General features: G+C 41.1%; 1 protein-coding gene across 1 annotated transcript; it reads left to right on the top strand.

Moving 5' to 3' along the window:
• The first annotated feature begins 4,650 nt into the window (after positions 1–4,650).
• tspan7 (tetraspanin 7) lies at positions 4,651–18,878 on the top strand. The gene is made up of 8 exons (XM_063498745.1): positions 4,651–4,815; positions 13,300–13,488; positions 13,828–13,902; positions 14,005–14,100; positions 15,318–15,473; positions 15,717–15,800; positions 15,893–15,978; positions 16,078–18,878. Exons 1-7 carry the CDS (start codon positions 4,750–4,752, stop codon positions 15,959–15,961), a joined length of 735 nt encoding a protein of 244 aa, XP_063354815.1. The 5' UTR covers positions 4,651–4,749; the 3' UTR covers positions 15,962–15,978; positions 16,078–18,878.
• The last annotated feature ends 6,862 nt before the right edge of the window (positions 18,879–25,740 follow it).

Below are 25,740 nucleotides of genomic sequence, written 5' to 3'. Positions count from 1 at the left end.
ACTTACCTCACTAAAAATCCTTGACTTCTTTTTTAAATGAAAATACTTAGACAGCTTATGTCTTGCAGAATAGAAGGTACACTCAAAAAAAGGCAAACATGAAGCAATTATTTGACATTTGAAATGTTTGGGTTTTTTTTTTTTTTAAGTTTATTCATTCAAATATTTAATCATTAAGGAAAATATGCTTGGTATGAACCAAATAGATACCAAGCAAGTAAATTCCATTTGACCAATTTCAAGTTAATTTCATGTTTTATACTGTACTTGTATAACAAAATTACACGGGACAAAAAACAGAATTTTTCTTTTTGAGTGCAGATGGTATGTTTTTATGTTCCCTTTTGTTTTATATGTAATTCTATACCGGCTATTCTTGGAAATGCTGCTGCTAGTCAAAAAAAAAGAAAAGAAAATCCCAACTCAAAGTCCTCTTATGTTTTCTTCCTCCAGAAAAAGCTGCATCACACTATTGGCTGAACAGATATGGATCTGTTGGCATTTGAGCCAAGAATGAACGTTAATGAGCTGTAACCCAGCATGAATAAAGCATCTGTAGATGGTGTAATAGTTACCGTGCTTGCATGTTAAACAGATTCATCCGCGTGGCACCTTTATGGTCTTTGTAATAGACTTAAAAACATTTTTTTAAAACATTTAATGTGTTACATGAATTGGCACGTGACATAAAACTGTAGGCTCTTGACAGCAGGAGCGGTGTTTCTGCTGCTGAATAATTTAGACATCGATCCAGGTTTCTATTGAGCGCTCAAACGTGCTATTTAATTCAGAATCCCAAAAGTTGAGGTGTCTTTGTAAATCTCCTGTGCAGGTTAAAAAGGCATGACAGCAGGTGTGATGTTAACGCAGCAAAGTGTAGATTAGTCTGTGTATTGGGTTAGAGATGGTACATCAGCCTGTTTACTACACTTAATACACTATGACCACCGTACGATTTGTGTGAGCTGTAAGATTTTCTAAGATGCTGGCTTTTGTTCTTCTTTTTTCCTGTGTAGCGCTCAGGCGCTAATAGATTTTTCTAGGTCAACAGATGTGCATTTGATGTCTGAAATGTCTTTTATTCAGACATCACACAAATTGGTACAAAGCGCAGTCCTAGCCTTGACTGTTTGTTCTCCGATAAATGTTAAACAGATTTTATTGCAGGTGGATTTATTGTCAAGCGGCGTCTGTACGCTCTAATTTTCCAACCGCTGAACTGTACTGGAAGCTAATTAGAAAAGACTGGTCAAACGGAAAGAAAAAGGAGATTACCGTGCCTCTGCACTCTAACAACAACACTCTGACAACCTCGAGATAAAAACCTTCACAAAAGTGCAAGGATGGCCTTGACTAGACTTTTGAGTGACCTCACAAAACATGTTTTTTGCCACAAGCACAAACTAATTATGAAACAGTTTCACACAGAAATGAAGAAGTGGTGTCATTATATACAAAAAAAAATAAACAAAACAAAACATCATTTTCTAAACTAATCAGATACTAAAATCTCGACAGTAGTCTTGGGTCCCCACCTTGAAGGTGAGTTGACCATATAGTATATGTTGTATTAGAGTCTAAATCCCAGATTTTATCTGCATTGTGCCAACATTGCTATTTATTTTTGCATGATATGACATATCCTCCTTTACAACAATACATAACTCTATAAAGGTTTTCAAACTCTTGTATATGGAAATTTTTAGTAACATTCACTTGCTTGCCAGTTAACTGGGTGCATCTATATTTGTCTGAAAGGACTGTACCCATGCAGCTGGAGAGCTCCCTGAAGGTATCTGTTTAATATATGATTACACAAGTTTTTTATAATATTTCCACACTATATATAGTACTGTGCAAGAATCTTGAGACATGCCTCATGTCATTATATTTTGCCAGAAAAATTGGCAGTTGGGACAGTGATGTTTTGAAACGTGCAGATATACATGGTAGTAAAGAACATAAGGCAAGAACAGAGTTTGTACAATATTTCGTGTGACCACCTTTATCTTTAGGACACTGTTGAACTCACTGAAGCAAGCTCCTATAGGAGTCTATATGAATAGTTCTCCAGGCTTCTTGAAGGACATTCAAAGCATTCTTGCATTCTTCTTTATGTTGCCTGCCTTTTTTTCTGTTTTTTTTTTTCAAGATGATCCCACACTGCTTCAACAATGTTGAAATCCAGGGTCTGGGGAGACCAATGCATGGCTGATAGTGTTCCACTGTGTGTTTTTCTATCCAAGAGATGCTTTTCATTGGCAGTGTGTTGCTGAAAAATGAAGCTATTGCCAATTAGATGCTTTCCCCAGATGGTATTGGATGTGTGATCAAAACCTCATGGTACTTTTCTGTGTTCATAATTCAATTCATTTTGACAAGATCTCCAACACCAGTGACTGAAAACTCAAATTTTTACCAAGTTTTTCTGCCAAAGTGCACAAAATGTTAGCTTTAATAATCAACCATTCCCATTTTAATAATCAATAAAATATTGTTTAAGGGATGTATTTTCTTGTAGTTTCTTGTGTCTTTCAGTATCTTAGGCCATTCATTTTTCAGCATAGGCCACTCAAGAACCTTCATATGATTATTGGTGAACTATTTCTGGATATCTTTGGCCTTGTGTCTGAGATACAGTTACAGCGTAAACTCAAATAAGAGGCCGATTGTTTTATGTTCTCATCAAGGATCAAGAATCTAGCCCACATTTTTCGTGATCCTGTGCCTGTACTAAAGGAAGCAAAATTGAATTGCATGCACTCCTTTCCTCTATATAAAGACTGCTACCATGTGGCCAAACAGCTCAAGTTTTGTTTTGCCAGATCACAAACTGGATGACTAGAAAGCTTCACCCTACTCTAAGCGCTGCTTTCCAAAAGCTAAACAGGTGCACTGCAGTCTCTTTCTGGTTCAGGCTGACAAGTCTCCAAGATGGCCTTGAAGGTCATTCTTGGATTACTGCTGACTAGCACAACCTTTTTGCGCCAAGGCTGAGGACACTTTGGGATTACAACCTTGACATAGTTGGAGTGCTCTTGAACTTCTTTATGAAGGAATGCGCAGTGGTCTTGTGAACTTGGAATCCTTTTCTAATAGCCTTGTAGCTTTGAGTGACCCACTGAGCTTCTTCACCTCAGGTAACATACCATTTAGTATTTGTTATGCAGTGGGGGCTTGTACTGCTGTTAAAGCCCCACAGATGATTTGGAAAAACTAAAAATCTAAGGGTTCTAGGAACTTCTACATTTTCAGTTGTAATTATAATATACCAACATTTTTTTTTTTAAGCTTCTAGGAAATTTTGCACTTTTGAGTGCAAAACATGAGTACTTTTGTACTCACATTTTGTATTATTCTGTCTCATTCTATCTCAATTTTTCCCTTCCAATCTCTCCACCACCACAAGCATGGCCAAAGAGCTGTCAAAGGATGTTAGTAACAGGATTGTAGAGCTGTGCAAGGCTCGAATTTGCTACAGGACCACCATCAAGAAACTTGGTGAGAAGGTAACAACTATTGGTGTGATTATTTGGAAATGGAAGAGATCTAAAACGATCAATCTCACTTGGTCTAGAGCTCCATGCAAAATCTTGCCTTATTAAAAGAGTGCCAGATCACCTGAAAACTACACTGGAGGAGTTTGTTAATGATCTGAAGGTAGCTGGAACCACAGTCACCACGAACACCATTGGTAACGCACTACAGCATAATGGATTGAAATCTTGTAGCAACCGCAAAGTTTCCAGTGAACAGCTGAGTGATTTAGACAAGGCTTGGGAGAAAGTGTTGTGGTCAGATGAAACTAAAATCGATCTCTTAGGCATCAAATGGGCCTGCTGTGTTTGGGACGTTGGGGCTATTTTTTCTGTTAAGGGTACAGGGTCCCCATCACACTGGATGGGGCCATGTACCATAAAACATTGGACAAAAACTCCCTTCCTTCATACAGAACACTAAAGATGGGTCATGGTTCTTCCAGCAAGAGAAAGAGGACTGGTTAGAAGCACAGTCTCCAGTCTCCAGACCACAATCCTACAGAAAATCTGTGGAGGGGGCTGAAGCTTTAAGTTGCCAAGCAGCACTCAAGAAATCTAAAGGATTTAGAGTTTCCTTAATAGGGGAGTGAGACAAAATCCCTACTGAGACATGTGCAAACTTGGTGATCAACTACTACAATAAACATCTTACTACTGTACTTAGCAACAAGAGTTTTTCCACCAAGTACTAAGTCATGTTTTGCTCGGGGATTAAATAAAAATCAATTTCTAACTTTTGTATAATGTGGTTTCTTTTTTTCTGGATTTTTTGGTTGATATTCTGTCTCTCCATAAAAATTAGAGACTGTTCATTTCTTTGTAAGTCAGCAAACTTAACAACACACCAATGCATGGTACTCACTTTACCTGAATAACCTTTGGAGTGTAAATTTTGACTATTAATGGAGTATTTGTTATTTTCACTCAGTTTAAGAAGCTTTTACTGGAGTCACCTGGATCTATATTTTTCTTCCGCCACTGAGGAAATTCAGCATTATTAAAAACTGTTGGCCTCATGCAGTAATCGATGCTGCTGTTTGATGCTAAATGAAAAAGAGCAGTGATCATGATGTGAGAGCTGTGAGCAGGTCTAGTGACGCCGTGCGGCTGCATCAGAGCAGGGGCGCAACGCGACAGCTCGCAGGAGACGTTTCTGTTTTTTTCCGCTCCCGTTAATTTTTTACCACAGCGGGTCCAGCGTAGATCCACAATGGAGACCAAACCGGTCATCACCTGCCTTAAAACTCTCCTCATCGTCTACTCGTTCGTATTTTGGGTAGGTAGCCTTTTTCTATCCTCTTAAACACAAAAGAAATACCCTGCGGAGGAAGATGTCAGTCCATCTCAATCCGCCGCTGCTCTGTTTTTGTTGTGCGCGATGAAGGAGTGGACAGTGCCAGCATCATCGACGGATCCATTCCGTCGTTTGAATAAACGCTCAATTTTGATAATAATCCACACAGGTGAAATTAAGCCGCCTATTTCGGCGTCTGTGGGACATTTGTTATCTACTAGCGGGCTATGTAACGGGGTTAAGGTTACACACAGCCCGTTTTGGCTGCTGGGCGTCAGTGCGTAGCTTATATCACATATAGCATCATGGTTGGTATCAGTTAGCGAGGTGGATGATGTTAACATCACTGCGATGGTTTAACTCCGGCGTTAAGGGCCTGGTCTGTGCAGTGAGGCCCTGGTTAGAGCCCATTTTCCCCGGCCACATACTATAGATTTCGGGGTCGCTGGTATAGATTCTTAAAGGGCCCTTGCACCGTCGGTGTAGCCTCAGTGGTGGAATTTATTTTTACTTCATCGTCAGAAACAAGTGCACATGATGCTACTCTGTTGCGCTCCAGACTTAAACGTTACATAAAAGACTACAAATTATGAATAAACTACCAAAAATATGGATAAATCAGTGCGATTAGCTGATTCATATCAATGCGTGAAGGCATCAAATTTAAAACGAGTGCATTATGTACTAATTACTTATTACTAAAGGTGGCACTCACCAGACATCCCGCTATAAATCGTCACAACACTTCACTCTACCATATTGTGATTTTTAAAATTTTATTTTTTACATTTTTTGATGTTAATTTTATTTATGTAAAGGTAAAGGCCGTACAGTAATACAGGGAAACCCCCAACAATCAGACGCCCCCCTGTGAGCAAGAGATTTGGCAACAGTGGGAAGAAAAAACTCCCTTTTAACAAGAAGAAACCCTCCACCATAACCAGCCTCAGGGTGGAGCAGCCATCTGCCACGACCAGTTGGGGGTGAGGGTAGGGAGACAAGACAGAGGACGTGCTGTGGAAGATAGCCAGAGATTAATAATATCTCATAATTAATTGCAGAGTGGTGCATAAACACTTGGTGAGAGAAAGACAAACACTCAGTGCATCATGGAAATCCCCAGCAGCATAAGTCCATTAGAGGATAACTAAGGGTTGATTCAGGGTTTATGATATTAAATATTGCGATTTTACGATAGCAAATAAGGTCCTCAAAGTTAAACACTCAGGATCTGTTTTATCCAATAAGATAACGTTATCTCACTTCTTGTTTTTTTTGTCTTCAAAATGATATTGTCAACACTCTGACTAAAACCTGGAATAAATGTTGTAAGACAGCATCAGGGGCTCAAGTTAGCAATGAGATGCAATCTGTTTCTGATAATACAGAGTTTACCGATGATAAATGATCAAAAATCACACATCCGTTGCTGTCTGCATAGACATAAACTCACATTTAACTATTACATTTGTGCTCACCAACCTTTCTGTTCTACAGGAATGTAACCAGAATACAACCAGTGGCACCAAGTTGTGTCGAAACCCTTCGAATTGCACTAATTGATAAAGAGTCATTCAGACTGATGGTAGCATGTTGGGAACCTGTCTGCATTTATAAATTAGACAGCAGTTTGAGATTAAATGCAGTCAGTCTGAGTCAGACTGCGACTGCTTGCAGAAAGATTGCCTCCTGTCAAACGAGACGTGTTTTAATTTATTCTGTACTATGCTGTATCGATTCTTTTCCTTATCCCTATTTTTTACAGTCTTGCTTGTGTCTTGCTTGTGATGACATATTTTGGCATTGTAGCCTTCCTCGCACATCATGTAGTGCTGTGAAATACTCCACTGCAGGGCAAAAATGAGCGTAGAAAAGTAAAAGGTCTGTAAGCTCTATCAGCTTCACATTGTTTTACCGCTACTTCATAATTATTGCTGTATTTCAGTATTGCTGTTCGCAGCAGCAGAACTAGTTTCACTCATTTAAATGTAGATTTATGTGGTTTAACTAACCACATAAAAACTGTTGTGTGTGTTTTATATGCGCTTTGTCAGCTTTTAAATCATAATCTGTAGAGCTGCATAACAAATATAAGTGCAGTGTAGTCAACAGGATAGTATTTCTATCTGAAATAGTGGATTGTAAATACACAGTGGCAGTGTCATATTGAAATACAGCAGTCCTGTTAGCAGTAAATACCTGCTAACTTTAAATGTGACGTTAATGCAGATACTGCTTATTAGTTTTGTTGACTCCGTGTTTTGTTGTGGTGAAAGGATGTAAATATCCAGCACTTTGCTGAAAGCGGTGATGCAATAAGCAATTACTCCAAATTATTGTTTTATGTAGCAAACACTTAGAAAAAGAGTATTTTTTGTCTGCCCAAGAGTCCATAAACTCAAAATATTCAGTTTAATATAACATAAACAGGGAAATTCATTAAATCCTCCCACTGAAGAAGACAGAACAAGATATTTAATTTATATTGAAATATCATTCAAATGTGTTTCAATATACATCAGTCAATAATATATCGACTACATAATTGTTTTAGGTTTTTTTTATTTTTCCAATTTCAGTTGCTGGCTATGCAGAAGAGTTGTAATTTTAGGGTTGTCCTTTGGGTTTGTGCTGTTGTGTTGTATGATACAGTGCTGTGCAAAAGTCTTGAGCCATCTCTTCTTTCTTTCTTTCTTTCTTTTTTTTTCTGAGCAGCCAGACCTTCTTGTCATTTTTTAAAAAATGACTTCCTGAAGGTCTTTCAAAGTTTGTCACTGGACACTGATTTTTGATTGTTAAGCCACAAAATAATTACCAATGAGTCATTCAACTATAATAAAAGGCATCTAACTCACTTTGTTAAAAGTAATTTTTTTGCAAAAGCACTTGATTTATTACCATTTATTTATTAATGAATCCATGAAAAATGCCTAAAAGGCTATCAGGAACTAGACTAAAAATCAGTGGCAACACATCTTATAGAACAATAAATAAAAATGTGAAATTTTTGGTGAAGATCATGGACAATATGTACAAAACAATGAGTGTCTACAGCCATCTGTGAAACACAGCGGAGGTTCTGTCATGGTTTGGTTTTGGCTTTTTCGCCAGTGTTGTTAGAGATCTTGTCATGGATGGGCCTCCCCAGAGCCCGGGCCTCAACAAGAAATAACAAGAAAACATATCTAAGAGAGGTCAGGCTGTGTTGAAGCATAAAGGTTGTCATAACAAATACTGAAATTCAAGCTTGTTAGAGTTGTACAAACTCTGTTTGGCTTATATTCTGTGTTTCTATGTATGTTTGAGCATGTTTCAAAACATCACTGCTCCTACTCTTTTTCCCATTTTCCTAGCATATTATAAATATATATATAAATATATAAATGATGAAAAATGTCCATCATGTTTACTTGACATCTTTATAAAGTGCCATATGTTTTTGTTAAGTCCTATATTTTAGGAATATGCATGTTTCTGTGTGCGGACATCCTCCCCCTGTGCATGGCCCACCTTCTTTTGTTTGAATATTTTACACGCTTAATAATGAAAGCGCAAATACAAATTATGCAAACCAACACAGCGCTACAAAAGCCTTAAATTTGTAGTGCACAATCAATATTTCTGCCAGCTCTTTTTTTACTAGGGTGTTAAGCAGCAAATTCTTTTTCCGATTCGAAAATAATACAAAAAAAATAGATTCTGCTCAGTTGTATTTAACGCTCCTTATACTACTTTTCCCGAGGATTTGATACGGCAGATCACTCAAGGAATCGCTAAAACCAAATTTTGAGATAAATTAGTTTGCGATTAATCCGTGAAGTGAGGAGTGAAATGCTATCTCTGTTTGATTTGCAGTGCTTTGGATTTGCCTCTGTTTACCTTTTGATTATCAGCCCAGTCTTCAAATATGATCATGCAGGGAACAGTATAAACATAAGGCAGCACTGAACACAGTACTGTGTGACTGATTTTTTTTAGCCATAATTGTGCATTACAGACTTATTCCTGTCTGTCTTTTTGGTAGCAGCCAGATATAGCCAGGGGGAAATGATCTAAAAGCTCCCCTCTGCACTCACCCTGAACATTCACCCTAGAAAGCTAAAAAAAACAAAAGCTTCAATACTTTCCTTTGAGCAAAACCTGAATAAATCCTAACTGAATTAACCCTAACTTTGTAGAACGTTAAAGCTGAGATCAGCCCTTCGAGTTAGGATCTGTAGTCGAAAAACTCTTGAATAGAAGAGTTGTGCTGTGTGTCTTCCTACATTGTAGACATGCACCGGTGTCACGCGTGTGAACTTTTATATTTAGTCTGGATTGGATGGTCTTTTAGCACTCCCTTACATCAACAGCTTCAGGTTTCATGCTTCGTGCGCCAAAAGTGCAGAAGAGTCTCACAGCTCACTGGGTGTCCTCAGCCCCTTAGGGCAGAGCTCGGAGAGAGCGCTGGCACCACGTTTAGTGCAGGAGAAGTGTTTCTATGGGTTTCTCGTGGCAAATAATGTCATAAGTGGGAAGAACTGTATCGCCATACTTCAGAGACACACACACACATACATGGGTGTGCACATACTGGGCTGGGGAACGCAGAGCAGGTGGTGGAGTCATATATTTTGTCATTGCACCTTCTGTTTCTTTATGGGGCTGATGAAGGGAGGAGGAGGAGGAGGGAGGAGGGTGACCTGTTTTAAACTCTGTGCTGGAACCAGGGTGGCCAGTCGGGCATTGAATTTCAAACAAAACGCCCGAGGGTGGGTGGGTGGAGGGGGGTGGAGAAGGAGGAGGAGGCAGAGGTGTTTGAAATTCAGCAGCAGAAGTGAAGTCGAGATGATTTTGCCCCATGCTTCTCGGACTTGATTTCCCAGTTGACTTTAAAATTAGCACTTTAGCAGTGACAAGATGATCATTTATTGGTATGCAGCGGCAGCAACTCTTTTGAGGAGAGACATTTTGTCGCTGATGGCGTAGGCCATAAACAGTGAGTAGATCGTCATCAAGAGGACTGTTCTCCGGAATGACAGTCTGCTCTGGCTATTAGATTCACTGTTAATAGAAAGAGTAGCTATCATTACTAAAGAAGCTAATCATCAGCCCGCAGTCCTTCAGTTCAGCTGAGCAGGGAACTGAAAAAAACAGCTTGCTTACATATGTTAAGTTGCATCAATTTCGCCAACACTTTGTACAAGAGGGTTGAGTGAAATGACAGTGTAATAGCAGACCTATCCCATTTAGTCATAGTGTTTCAACTTTTGCATCTGTGGAGCCTCTTAAAAATGCTGCTTTTTTTCTCTTCTTCCACATTTCGAAGCCGATATATCTTTCTTTATATCACATTGTGTTATCTGAATACTTTCAGTGTCCTCTGGTTTTCCAGTATAGATTTAAATTGAGAGTGCGGAGGAGAAAAAAATACATTTTATGAACCAGAAATGTTCTCTCCGCTGTATTGGCTTTCAGGGGGTAATGTTGCAAATCACTGTCCACAGCTGCTTTATGGCACTATTGGATTTTTTAAATGATTTTTGCATCAGTGAAGTGATGAAGTGCATTTCTTTGTCAATTATTTAATTTGAAGCGTCCATCTATGAAGTGTCCAAAAACAGTCTCTCAACAGAAATGTAATTGCGTCGATTATTATCGCATTACAGAGGTAGGCGAATCGATCATTTTTTGCTGATGGTCTAAAGCAGGCGTGTCAAACATACGGCCCAGGGCCCAGAATCGGCCATGCAAAGACTCCAATCTGGTCCACTGGATGACTGAAAATATGATGGCGAACATAAATTTTTGTACTTTACAAAAATTACAAGTTTTACCGCTTGTTCCTCTGATAAAGACCTCCCCCACAGCCATTCATAAGGCACCAAAGCAGCGAAGTAATAGATAAACAGTTAAATGACTGTTTTTCACTGTTTATTATAGAGATTTCTGTTAAGAAAAAGAAGAAAATGTTCATCAATCAAGAAAAACAAAGAACAAAAATCAACGAAACTGGATAGTGAGTTACCAGAACTTTTTTCTGTAATCTTACACATTTATCATGTAAACAAACTGACATGTGCTGTTGGAATTATACTTCTTTATCTTACATTTAGATATCTCAGCGATTAAATGTGTAGCTAAACGTCTTTACATTGACAAAAAGTGGGAGTTTCACTTGTCCGGTCCACTTAAGGTCAAAGTGGGCTGTACAATTGAAAATGAGTTTGACATCTCTGCTCTGAAGTCTCTCATTTGTAGAGTGTTCCATTTAAGTTCATAAGGGCGAGAGACAGCCATGCATATGTCACAGAAAGTTGCCTAAAAATGTGCTTAATTTTATTATTTAGTCAAGATTAAATGACTGTAAAAGATTTCTGTTTAAAGGTGTTTCAAAAAAAATGATCATAGTTGTCAAATGCCATCCTGCTTTTGCTCTCCAGATGGACTGTTTACCTGCAAGCCTGCTCGAACATAATATAATTTACATAATATAGTCAATAGAACTATAAGCACACACAGATGGAAACCAGAAGGCTTCTGGTGCCAAAAGTCTTTTTCCTTGCCTACTTACAACTGATTATACATATGAGCATTACTCTGTTACTAATAATTGGATGAGTACATATAATATGAGTTGTAGTGATGAAGCCACAGAGATTCTGCAGCTCTTTAGCGTCTTTTAGCTTTTTGTTTTGTGACTTTAACAGTTTGGTTTAGTCTCACTGCTTTCAGCAACCTTCTTTCCAAATCTGTGAGACTGGTATCAGCCAAAAAAGCTGTGATTGCACTACATTTCACTACATGCTCGCCATCAAACTGGGGTTAGATAAATTATGCAGCTCAGTGGTTAATATTGTAGAGCAGATAACAAGACAGCTATTTGATAGAGACCAAAACAGAGTGAGAAACTGAATTAATCATTCATCAGTTCTTGCCCCATGTTTGTACTGAGATCAACTTTAAAGTTACAATATGTCAATTTGTAGTGCTTTGTGTGTTGTTACAGTGCAAATGATTTAAAGACAGCACAAGTCAACTTATGTGCATGCACGGAGTAAAGTGCTGAAAAAGTCATTGTCAGACCCGATGCTGCTGCATGATGCATCGAACACTTAATAGGTAGAACCATCCAGCCGTCCATTTTTCTCACACTTATCCAATTCAGGGTCGTGGATGCGTGGAGTCTATCTCAGCTGTCACGGTGCGAGAGGCGGGGTACACCCTGGACAGGTCGGCAGTCTGTCCCGGGGGTTAATGGATGAATCACTCATGCAAATTATTTTTACAGCCTCAAACAAGGAATTTGAAGATACAGCACTAGTTCAGTTAAAGTGCTTTGCCTCGCCGTAGGCCGTAGCTGACCTCATTGTCTGGGCGTGCCATGATGCTGATAGGAAAATTCATAAGCGCATTTTTGCATGAGCAACAATTACGTTGAGCCATTTTACTCCGCAACTGCATTTTATTATTATATTCTGAAGCTACAGGTCAAAAGGACACCTAAGGTTTGCTCAAAACCTGCAAACAAACAAGTCAGAACAAAGCAGCTCAGTCAAAGCACAGGCTGCCTATTAGTCATGGTGAAAGACCTTTGTCAAGGCATTGTGTGTGCACCCTGCCAAGGGGGCAAAGTGTAAATGTTGTTAACACCACCATTAACCTGCGGAGGCTTTTCTGAATTTACAGGCAGCCCCGGTTTCCGTATTGCTGTTAATCATTTCTGTTTCGCTTCTGCATCAGTGACTAATAGCTAAGAGGGAACCGCAGAGAGCCGAGTGTATTTCTCTCATTAGCTTTAAAGGTTTCAGGCTGCACAGAGACATTTTGTACAGGCTGCTCCCCCTCCAGTCAGAGGGCCTTGGCAGCAGGACGGCGAACAGCCTCCTCTTGGAAGAAAGGAGGTTAGGATGATGAGTTGGCCCTCGCTGGAGTCAGCTCATCAGCAGCCGTTCCACACCCCGCTCTCTTTCTGATGCCAGCAAGACATACCCAGCTGAGACACACGCCGCTTCAGCTGCCTCGTACAACACGCTCTTTTATCCGTAGCCTTCATTTGAAATGCTAAGAGAGGCGCAACAGGAGGAAGCGTCTCGCCTCGGATCAAAGAGCTTCTTTGATTTGTCCTCTTCCCTTTTCTCTCTTCCTCTGTGTGTGTGTGTGTGTGTGTGTGTGTGTGTGTGTGTGTGTGTGTGTGTGTGTGTGTGTGTGTGTGCAGGAGTAAAGCAGGTGATCGCCATCCTGTACTCTAGATAAATTTGTGTCTTCGGTCTCCCGTCTCCTCCTCCTTACTCTAATTGCACTGCTTTCTTGTTCCGTATTGATCCCCTTCCTCCTCCCCCCTGTCGCTGTGGCGCTAAAACACAACTTTTTGTAAACCATAATATCGCAGAGGTGCAGCAATAAAGGCCTGCTCCGCAAATTTCATTCTTGTTGTCCGTGCTTCTCTGTTTAACATCTGTCTCGCTCACAACCTCCACCCTTTAGATAACAGGAGCTATCCTGCTGGCGGTGGGAGTATGGGGGAAGCTGATGTTGGGCCCGTACATCTCTCTGATAGCCGACAACTCCACCAACGCCCCGTACGTCCTCATCGGCACCGGGACAGTCATCATTGTTTTCGGGCTGTTTGGCTGCTTCGCCACCTGCAGAGGAAGCCCATGGATGCTGAAGCTGGTGAGAGGCTGTTGGAGGAGGAGGGGGAGGGTGGAGGGGGTGTTATGTTGCAGTGAATGGTGTCGATGCTGATTAATTAGCTTCAGGTCACATTATACAGGGAATAATGGTTGACCGCTATCCCACAGAGGGGTAGCTGCAGGGCACTTTGTTCCATTAATGACAGTCAAGTAAATGTGTTGGAGTGTGTGTGTGTGTGTGTGTGTGTGTGTGTGTGTGTGTGTGTGTGTGTGTGTGTTGTGTAGTAGTACAACCATAGGCAAATGATATTCATCTAAAGCAGAGGGTTTTCACACTAACTATGCAAATCTCCCTCCTCCTTCCCTTCCCTCGCTGCAGTATGCCATGTTTCTGTCACTCGTCTTCCTTGCTGAGTTAGTGGCGGGCATCTCTGGATTTGTGTTTCGCCACGAGGTCAGTATGCATGTACCAATTTTCTTTCTTTTTTAAGACTGTAGCTCAGTAAACAGCCTTTCTCTGTTAATGCCTGTGCTTCCGATCGTCCCTAAACCGCAGATCAAGGGAACCTTCCGCAGAACGTACACTGAAGCGGTGAAGCACTACAATGCCGAGGATGAGGCGAGCCGTGCCGTCGATAACTTGCAGCACAAGGTGAGCCCTCATCCTCAAGATTAAATAAATGAGACATCGTCACTTTAAAGTGGTATTTTTCTCCACCGCCACCGTTGGAGTCTACAGATGCTTATGACAGTGGAGCAAAGGGTTAAGGATGATTGTGGAGTTCTGGGGGGTAGGGTAGGACTACTCATGAGACCCACAGGCAGTGGAGTTAAAGAGGGTGGAGGAGGCTTACATCGATTTGACACTGCAATGACAGCTGACAGCAGCAGGGGAAGGAACAGTTTTAAAAAATCTTGACAGGACTGAAATGATTGGCTCGCACATAGGGACTGTGGCAAAATCAGATTGATTTAACTGTGGAAAGAACACCCTCTGCCAGCTGATGTGATGTGTTTGGAGCAGGAAAGAAGCAAGAGATGGGATGAGAAAGAGAGAGAGGATATGAAAAAAATGGTCTTAGCATAAGCTAATAAAGAATGAATGAACAGCTAAAGAATCCAACAGCAGAAAATCAAAACACGTGACTAAAGCTAAAGGTTCACAGATGTCAGTACACGTTTTATTTTTCTTATTGCCAACAAAGCCAATGAAACGATTGTCTTTTAAGCACTGTTTGTGCACAAAAAGCCACATCACATTATAATCAGATCCATGACTCGAAGCCCTTTACAGCACAACCCACATTTGCCTGGCTTCAAAGAACCGAGGGTCAAACCGTTGCCACCCCAGTTAGTGGATGTCATGCAGTGAGAAATTAATTTCCTGTAGACCGATAAATCTTTCTAGAAAGATTTACAAAGTGTCTAAATCAGGCATAAGACTATTAACAATGGGCACTGTTGCTTAGCTGCCATACACGGCTCATGCGTTTGAAGTGTGTCGGTCTGATGCTGAACAGATGCTGAATTCACTCCTTTTTAAGCAACGTTTGCTGAAAACGAAATGACACTGCGCTGCGTGGTGGTGTGGTGGTTAACACCCATTGTCTTACAACATTACAGTGTGTATGTTCTTCCTGTGTCAGGGTGGGTATTCTGGCTTCCTCCCACAGTCCAAAAAAATGCTTGCTAGGCTAATTGGTTACACTGAAGTGGGTGTAGGTGTGAATGGTTGATGTACATAAGAAGATGTGGGAAATTGTTGAACAAAGGAAACTCGCCGTTTGACTCGCCGTTAAAGATGTACTTCTTCAATGTGGATTTATCGACGGATAATTCTGATCTTTCTCTGTTTCCGCCTCTCTTCAGCTGCGTTGCTGTGGTGTTTATAACTACACGAGTTGGATTGAGAGCGTTTATTATCCCTCAAATGGCATTCCTGCCAGCTGCTGCTTCAACTCCTCTGACTGCCACCCACAAGACCTTCGCAACGCGACTGTAGCCCCGAGCAAGGTGTACCACCAGGTCAGTTTTTGTATTCTGTTTTCCTGCTTCTCATTTGTCTGCTGTCAGATAGTCGATAAATCTCACAGGTTAGAAGGTAGCCGTGTTTACATCAGACGTCCTCACGTGCCTTTTCAAATCCCTGCCTTCTCCATATACTAACACCTGCCTCAGATACGTTCCCACATACCCTTCTTGCCTTTGATTTGCTCATATAACATGTCCCCGTACCCTCTGCGGACTAACCTGCCCCCTGTGTTTCAGGGCTGCTTCGAGTTGGTCACTTCTTTCATGGAGACCAACATGGCCATTATCGCAGGAGTGACGTTTGGGATTGCGTTCTCACAGGTAGGAGTTGAGGTTTTTGCAGGTGACGGCGTGCGTGTTTGGTGTTTGGTGTATAAATAAATCCTCAACGCACCGATTTTTCTGTCTTTCAGCTGATTGGCATGCTGCTGGCCTGCTGTCTGTCCAGGATCATCACAGCCAATCAGTATGAGATGGTGTAGCTGATGTGAGGTGGCAGGTAAGAGCCATTAAAAACCAAAGATCACCTCTCCAAATAAGTTTAAAGAAAAATGTTGTTCTCTCTATCCTACAGCGTGAACTCTTCTTTATCTTTCAGAGAGGGAGTTGAAGAGAATTAGAGACGAAGACTCTTGACACACGACCAGAGTAAATTCCTGAAACTCTACCCAACATCCGAATTGGAATTTACGTCCCTCCGTCTCTCTGCCTGTGATCTTAATGTAATATCTTAATGTATCTTACTGTAAAGCACCATTCCATGACTCACTTGCACCACAGCTTTCTATACCACACGTTCCATCGCGGCTCGATGTAGAAGTTGCTCACCGGCACATATCTCGGATCAGGACGGCCCACGGCAAGCAGGTAGACCAGAGTTGTCTTGAGTGGACAGCGGTGTTGGTCTCGGGTAGATGAGCGGGCTCAAACTTGGTTTCTCAGTTGGCTGCAGCATGCTTAAAAAAACACTGCACATGTTTGTACTAAATGACTTTACTAAAGCTTGAGAGCAATCCTTTTACTAGATAGGTTCATTTGTTGCATTTGACTTTGCTGTCGCTCATCCTTGTGTATTCCTTTGGTTGTGACACTTTGTGAATTAATTACATGCACTGAGGAGGATGTTTTGGGTTTATATGAAAAGTGAGGAAGCCGAAAAAGAAGGGGAAAGATTATTTTAACCTTAAGACAAAGCATGATATATTTTTCTTGTCTGAAATAATGTATTTAGGTAGTTTAAAAATGAATGGCACAGGTTTAATTGTATTTTGAAACTTTAGTGTGGGATACAAATACCAAACTACAAAATAACGGTCAACTTTGCGCACATTTTACAGTCTGTCATTAGTTTTGCATGGAATGAAATGCAGTTCGTTCAGCGAGTCACACCTTTGAGGTCAGTCTAAAAGGCCTGGTCACACCAATTGCCAATTAGCATATTAGTGTAGATGGCATCTCTGCATCTAAAGGACAGAGGGCACTCTTTCGAGGATGCCAGTGTTCACATGTCGGACAGAGAAGAACGACGGTTTGAAAGAGGATTTAAGGAAGCAATTTATGTCCACTGTGAACGACCAGCTTTGAACAGAGGTGGTGGTTTACGACACCAACTGTCTATAGTCCAGTTTTGAGATCCCTTCCCAGACGCCTTAACGCCCACTCACAACCTGGGCCTAGGTTTCACAGTGGGTTCACCTGAAACCTTGGCCCACACCTGTTTTCACACCTTGGCTCGTGTGATTAGGTAGAGGATCAATAGAGGTTCCATGACCTTCTTGGGGACACTCTGATAGGACTCTCTACTAGATGCTCTTAAAAGTGAAGAAGCTTCTCGGATGAGAGGTGAAACGTCTTCAAGGAAACTTAAAGACGTCCAGATGCTTGTCATTCCAAGCTCCTTAGATTAGTGTAGATGCTAACTCAATCAGTTTCTACAAAACACAGATTATACCATTGAATGCTGTCTAATAACTGTATCTACATTTTTTTGGTTGGTAGAGGAGGGTTATAGATAAATATTAAAGAAAAAAATTGGACTATCCAGTTTAAAATTAAAAAAAAAAAACCCAGAAAAACATGCAAACATCAACTAAACATCTTTTCACTACTGCAAGTTCATTTAAATGTACTGATTTTGCTTCAATACCGGTGTGACCGGGTTTTTTCAGGCTCTGAATTAGACCTCTAGTAATCAGTAATCGTTAAGGTTACTGCTCTTCAGCTTCCTTTGAGGAGCAATCAAAGGCCACATGTGCTTCAGCTGGGGTTTTTTGAGGGTCATACTTGTAAACCTGAATATGAATTAAATACAAAAAAAAGGGCCAGACTTTTACACAGTCTCTGCAAGCGCATTTAGAGTGTTGCTGATATAGAGAACAGATGGAAAACAGGATGAAAGTTGCCTGCAAGGGGAAACAAGCACTTATATGACGCATACTGACACTTTAGTGATGTTTTAGTACTCGTGTTCGTGTTATTATATGTAGAAAATGTAGAAATTACTGGCAGATTTTAGCTTTAAAGAGACCCATCTTACTTTTTGCTTCGTTCTAGTGGTTAAGAGCTCGCAGAGCAGCGCTTTACAGCTTGCAAGTGTCATGTCGAATCATTAGGGTCGCCAATTGTTTTCTGCTGGTTTGAGCTAACGTCAGCGGTCTGCTACGGCAAAGGATGTCAGATTTAGCAGGAAGACACGTGTTCATCTACTGTATTGTGTGTGGTGCCATGCAACATGCTTAATCATCGTCATCATCAGCTGTAGATATGTATCGGAAATGTAATTTATATGACATACCGTTTCTCATTCTAATATGCTAATCAGTATAAATGTTGTGTCACAGTTTTGAATCCACACTTTGTGCTGTATTTGTTTAATAGTTTATAGGAAGACCCCGCACTGAAAAAAAGAATTGTGGCCGATGTTTCGTTGAGAGTAACGCGCAGTTTAGCTGTGTATTTATTAGAGTTCGGTTGGCATTCAGTTTACACTTTCACCAAGTGGTTTTTTATCTCTCTTTCGGTATGCGTGTGCGTGTGAGACTTTGTTCCTCTGTAGCTGACTATCTCTGTAACCTTGAGCGTGCGTGTAAGCGAGAGAGTGCGAGCGTCTAGACTCTGTGGATCCTGTTGTTATTCGGTTTTGGTCAGTATTTGGTTGTGGCTTTTCAAAGCTTGTTGCTTTTGAAACTGTATATTTATTTAGTGAATGTATGTTTTCCAGCACTCTTAAACTTACTTTACCTTTCTCTGAACTGATATTTTCCTGTAAATACTAAATTGTAATACCATCCTGCTTACACATGGGGTCACTAGACACCCATAGAAGAACTGCACCATGCCGTCTACTATCGACTAAGTCACCATCAGTGGTCTTATTATCAATAAATATACAGAATAACACTTTTGTTTGCACTGTGGTCATTTTTGCTTCAACAGAAACGTAACTGGGAATTTGTTTCATTTACAGTACTGTGCAAAAGTTTTGAACCAGCCCTCATTTATTTATATGCTGCTGGGAAAATGGCAACATACATTGACAGCCACTCTTTCATTGACACCGTTTCTGATGAGTCTTCAGTAAACAACTGAAGAATAAGGTGCATCTCTAAGGTTTCTTTTGGACATTTTCCAAATTTCTTAATGTGACATGACTTTCAAATACCGTTTGCCTGCTGTAGATATTATTTGTTTTGTGACATGCTGCTTGTAACAAAATGCCTAAAGGTACGATTTACAATTTGTTCTGGTTCATCCCAATTCAGGGTGTCTTTTTTAAGCTTGAATGAGTCATGGGTCGGTGTTAAGTGGAAAGAAACATTCCTTTGAAAACGCTCAGGTGCAATGACTGCACTGGAAATGAGTGAAAAAGCAGCCAATGTCCAAAGAAAAACTTTGAAATACCTTCAGAAAGAACTGTTCCTCAAGACCACTTCAAAAAAGAAAAACTACAATAAAGTCTATTTTAGTTTTTATTGCTTTTGACTTTTAAGACTTTTGCACAGCATTGTAGCCAGTTCTGCATCATGATTTCCTGTTGTTTCCATAAGACTTCTTCTAACACGAAAAAATCCTCACTTGGTTCACTAAAAATATTCATTTTAAATTGGGAAATTATATCTAATCCATATTTGATTCACTAGATAGCTCATAATTTGACCAGTGTATAGGGTCTCGGTTTAAACGAGAAGTAGAGAAAAGATCAGATTAAAAGTAACAACATGTTAAACGTAGGCTAAATAGACGACAAGCACCTATATGGTGTTATAATAAAATACCCCCTAAAAAGTAAAATAAAAATAAAATAAATGAACAAAAATGTAAATTTCCATTAAAAGTGATCTCATCCTATAAATAATTTCGCTTATGTTCTTCCAGTCCTTTCAAAAGCTCGCTCTTCCCGCATCGCTGCACACTCGCTAACGGCGCAGGCAGGTGGCCGTTTCTTTTATCTTATCACGCCGTGCTCGTCCACATGATGGCGCCTGGTTATCAGCTCAAAACGGAACTGTGGAGAGATTTCACCGAGAGAGAGAGAGAGAGCGTGCGGAGGGAGGGGGGAGAAAACACGGAGGGGAAACCGCATTTGTCAAAGCGCCGCACACACATCCCCCGGTCTCTGTGTGTCTGTTTTCCTCCCCTGCTGCAGCTGCTGCTGCTGCGGGCTGCATCGGAAACAAGGCCGGAAAAAGCGGTGCGACGATAGGGGAAGGGAGGCTGGTACTCGCGGGGAGACCGCGCCGACCGACTGGGCTCGCTCCAATCTCGTTACGCAAATTACCGGCAGAGCGGCGCGGCAGTGGGTCCGCTAATGGAGCGTGCGTGCCGCTGCCTCCCGCGCCCTGCCTCGCCCTCGCCTCCGCCTCCCGACTGCACATAATGGGTTATAGGCTAGAGGGAGGCATACACTGGGGAAGCGCTATTACTCACACGCACAGCAGACACACAAAGCGCCGCTCCAGAGCGCGTCGGTGTGTGCGCAGTGCAGCGGGTCTAATTATGAGGAGATAAGTCTGCTTATCGTCAGTCCACTTTAAAAAAAAGAAAGAAAGAAAAGAAAAAAGAAAACACAGAACATAAGGAGAATTTAGAGTCTCTGCCTTCTGAAATGAGCCAGCAGACGGAAATGTGACCGCTCTGAGTGCGCGGTGGATCAGCAGGGCGGTCAGAGAAAACTACTGAGGTCAGGAGTTGTGGGGGCCCCCTCTCCACCCACGCCCCTCCCCCCATCACCCCCAGACTGCAAATTATAACCAGACTCTGTGGGAAAGCCTCAAGTCTCTTTTAATATCCTTTAAAGCCCGTTTGTTGGGCTGTGTTAATTAGGTCAGAGTATTGCAATAAAGTTCAATACCTGCAGCCTCAAAATGACCATACAGTTGAATCAATGTCCCTCTTAAACAGTTTAGAGCAATAACGATCATGGAAAAAAAAAGTTAACTGCTACGACTGCGTTCATTTTAGCTTAGTATAACCACGCCGCATCCTATTTTCCCCCTAAATTCGATGGTGTGCACCAGGCTCTTTCCCTATGAAATTGCATCTACCTCACTTTAAGCCTTCGTTTAAGCAGCTTGACTTGACCTAGTTATTGTAGTTTGGCAGAGACTTTTCTCAAAAGCATCGGGACACTGCCAAAGTCGGTAAAGCACAGTGACATATTTAAAACTGAGGACGGCTTTCCTCCGATGAGCTTTAGCGGTTGCATTGTCCTGTGCCGGGGACATACGTCATTGTTTTCATGGGTTTCATGTTCAGTTTACTCTGCAGAGTTTAGAGAGTTCATTGCACAACAAACAGTCATCAGTAAGATGTTTTATTCAATAAGTCAAAGACGCAGAAATCTGAAAAGAAAACCAAAAACCAATCTTAACCAAGGTCGCTGTGGCAAGGTGTTGATACATTCAGCAATCCCGAAATTCTCCCCCCTGACGCTCAAACAGCTTCATTATTTTTAGGCCTTTTAAAAACACAAAAGTCCACAGCTTTGAAATGCGTGTTAACGTAATTCTTTTGGGGTAAATAAATAGTCCAAATGTGCTTAAAATTTACAAATAAGTTACAATATTACATGAAATCCAACAACTGTACAAAAACAGGTAAATCACTCACTGCAGTATCGTTGTAAAGTTTTCAAACCCCTGTCGTGGTATCCCAAGTATCTGAAGTCCTTCTTACCTGAAAACATTATGTCATTAGAAGGTTCCCATTTATTGTCGTAAATGCTAATGTGCTACATTGGACGCTGCTCCTGATTTGTCTCAGTGATGGCTGCCAGCCTTAAGCGGCGCACGAGGTTCAGTATGAAAGACAAGTTGCATTTTTTTAAATGGCTGATTAAAAATCGTATTAAATCCACGACAGGAATTACTTTGACTGCTTTAATATGATCTTATTATGAATTTCATTTCCAAAACTTGCAGGGGGAGCACTTAAGCTTCCTCGCCTTCCTCTCACACACACAAACAGACACACACCCACACCCTACCGTCTGCACCCCACAGTGATGCCTTATTTACTGTCTTATAAAGTAAAATAGGAGGCCTGCCCCATTCCACCTGTCTGTTTGTGATGGGAGCTGTTGTCGCTGTTGTTCTCGCAGCTGTTGTTGTTCTAATTGCTGTTGCTGCTTCGCCTCAAGCTTCCCCGCTTAACTCAGACACCCCTGCCTCACACTTTTCAGCAACATGCAGTTGTGATGACAAGTACTAGAGTTCCCACTCAAGCTGCCTGTTCCTATAGCTCAGCACACCACTCCAACCCTCTCTCCCCACCACCTCCACCACCTCCCCCTCCTCCTCTATCTCCTCTCTCTCCCTTACTCTTTGAAGCCTCGGGGATGATGATGACACCCGCCGTAATCGGTGGATGCTCAGCTCCTGACATGACACACAATCGAGAAACTCTCCCGAACTGATCCGGGTTTGGTTGTTGCATTCAGACGCGGTACGTCCTCTGACAAGTGGAAAGGCCTTTCACGGGAGAATAGAGGAATTCAGTGAGGTGGGGCCCATGACTGACAGGTCTGTTGAGAAAGCAAAGCCAGCTCCAGTTTCACATCTCTCCTCTGCAGTGGTGCACATTTGCTCTGCTGACCTGCTTCTTTTTTTTCTTAACTAGATCTGGGATCAGCTAATCTTCAAAGCAGCACTAAGATTAGTTCATTTGTTTTCATGAGGCTTTGCAGTTTTGGGACAGGAGGGATGTGGGACAGGGACAAGGCTCCAAGCACATTTGCTTTTATCCAGAAAAGGTCCTTTGTTTAAGCATTCACATTTTTACTTCTTCGATATTTTGCCTTCACTCTACAGCACAGTACTGTGCAAAAATCTTGAGCCACTCTCCTTTCTTTATAGTTTCCTTCCAAGGTGCTAGACTTTCTTTTAATTTGTGATAGTGATAGTTCTCCAGGCTTCTCCAGGGTTTTTTTTTATGCCATTTAACACTGACCTATGAATCATCCATCCATCCATCCATTCACTGCCGCTTATCCTTTTCAGGGTCACGGGGGGCGCTGGAGCCTATACCAGCTGTCATAGGGCGAGAGGCGGGGTACACCCTGGACAGGTCGCCAGTCTGTCGCAGGGCTAACACACAGGGACAGACAACATTCACACTCACATTCACTCGCACATTCACACCTAGTGGCAATTTGGATTTTCCAATTAACCTATCCCCACAAGCTGCATGTCTTTGGACGGTGGGAGGAAGCCTATGAATCATTCAAGCACAAAAATTGCACCTAACTCAAGGGATGAACCAGTGTTGAGGCAACTTAGCAAAGAAATGGCGTATCATCAGGCACTTTGTTACTAGTCGCATGTTGTAAAAAGAAATCATTTGTCCCCATGTCTTTAGTTGAATCTATGAAAAACACAGTTTTACACATATCGGCATGCTGTGCAGAGTGTCCTTAAAAGATTTTCGAGGAAACTGGAAAACTGAAAGGAAAAAGAAGAAATGTCAGGCTTAAAACACAACAGATAAACAATGACAAGAATGACAATGATCCCAAACACACTGAGAATGCAGTAAAGGGCATAGATGAATAGAAAAACACACAAAGAAACACTATCAGCCATGGATTGGCCTCCCCAGAACACAGGCCTCAACATTACTGAAACAGTGTGGATCATTTTAACAGAGAACAGAACAAAAGGATTGTTAAAGAATCTCAGAGATCTCTACCTGAAGACTACTGTGTTGAAGAATAAAGGTGGTCAAACTATTGATTTTCAAGCTTGTCCGAGCTGCACAGACTCTCTCTTGGCCTTGTGTACTGTATTTCTATACCTGTTTGCACGTTTCAATAAATCTCTGCGCCTAGTTCTCATTTTCCTAGCAAAATATAAAGAAATGAAGGCTGGCTTGAGACTTTTGCATATTGCTGTCTTTAAATATGTTTAGGGCACTGAAACAGATGATAAAACACAGACTACAGTGAAAGTCAACAAAAATATACAAAAGCAGCATTAAATTAATGCTTATATGCTACTTTTTGCTCATACTGCATTTCACAGGGAAATATTGTAGTTTTGTCATGCTAACCTTTGCATTATAATTTAAAAAAGTACAAATTAGTAGTGAGTAGTTTGATTCTTATACTTTAAGTATGTTTCATTAATAACGCATACATTTTTTTCTTTACATTGCCCTATTGAAACCCTACTTAAATAGGAATACTTCCTCCACCACTGGGTGTGCAGTGAGGAACTGTGATGGAAACGATATGACAAGGGACATAACAAAGAGAAGCTGTAGGTAGATTACAAAACACAGAGAGACAGAAACCCAGCAAACAGGTTTTTGTCTTCACATTCTCACAATTCTTGCTGAGTGAGACTTCTTGAATGCTGATGCATTTACAAAGAATCTAGAACAAACCGTGCCCGCATACATCATCTCCAAGACACACAGCATGATTCAGGCCACCCCTTTATCCGTGCTTTAACTTCCGACTCATCCTAATATCGTTGATATGAGCTTATCCCTGTTTTGATTTAACACATTTTGATTTAACGCCTGTCAACATGGCGGAATTTTATTTTTGCTGATGGTGGTATGTGGAAAACGTGTTTGTACAGTTTCACCTTGGCCAGAAGTGTTTACCAAAGCTCAGATTTCAGACTCCCACCGGGTGCACCTAGTGTATCAAGTACTAATGCTGGGCTATTTCTGATGCAGGGGCTGTGTGGGAGTTCCCCTGTTTACCAGCAGCTGAAGGGCAGACGAAAATCAGCTACCCACCACCACTGCTGGAAACCGGCTGGTGCAACAGTTCAGATTTTAAGTGTAATCTCACAAACCTTGACAGCGCTGCACCTGGTTTATGGACTAAATTACCCCGAGAGGAGTTCAGCAGGCCTGTTATATTTCTGTTAGTGTGAGACTGGTACTCAGTAACGAGTAAACTTGTACTCTAATCACATTTTTTGTTACTTTAATTGCATTTTTGTTGCCATAGATACACAGTATCCATGGTATTTCTGCCTGTTATGGGTATTTTGTACACAAAATACACCAAAAAAAGAAACTGCTTTATGAAAAAACAAGTTGACAGTATTATAGACTGTAAGCAAACTGTATATGATTAGCATAAGAGGACACCAAGCAACTTCCCTGTGCTATCAAACCAAATAAAACCTGATCCACAAAGAGAAAAAGGAATTAAAATTCAAAGATAATTGAGCGATAGATGTTGCAGGACATTACTTTCCCCTCTTCCCTCTTTCTTAAAGCATTAATTGTGTAATGACTTTGCAGGTGACACACCCCAACGTTGAAACTCAGGAATAAAACACCCAACTTTATAAAGTATTTAACACGGGCTACACCCCCTCCACCTGCAACAGTAAACACTTATACTAACGTTTAATACAGATAAAGAACCACTGAATACTTCTATTATACTGCTGCTTATAATTTGCTGATGTCACTGCTGTAGACTTGCTGCCTGTGCTTTTTTTTACTCCAGATCATGAACCCAGTGACTCTACATTAGTACCAGTTTTACCCGAGTGTCTTTCACATACAGAAAACAGGCACTACGTGGTCGAGCTCTCAAGGATTCCAATAACTATACTATAAATATACATCGTTGGAAAGACTTCATCCACGTGTTGCTTCTGTGCTCTTTGCACGACTACCGTCTCCTCATTGGTCAAACTCGGACTTGTCCCGCCTCCGGGTCATGATTGGTTTGCCTGGAAACCAAAGTGATGGGCTGATGGCTTGGATAATGAATATTCATAATACCGGTCCGCAC

The sequence above is a fragment of the Pelmatolapia mariae genome, linkage group LG16_19 (genome assembly GCF_036321145.2).
Source record: "Pelmatolapia mariae isolate MD_Pm_ZW linkage group LG16_19, Pm_UMD_F_2, whole genome shotgun sequence".
In the NCBI taxonomy this organism is placed as follows: domain Eukaryota; kingdom Metazoa; phylum Chordata; class Actinopteri; order Cichliformes; family Cichlidae; genus Pelmatolapia; species Pelmatolapia mariae.
The sequence above is the reverse complement of the archived record's forward strand: the minus strand, read 5'-3'. Positions and strand labels throughout refer to the sequence as shown.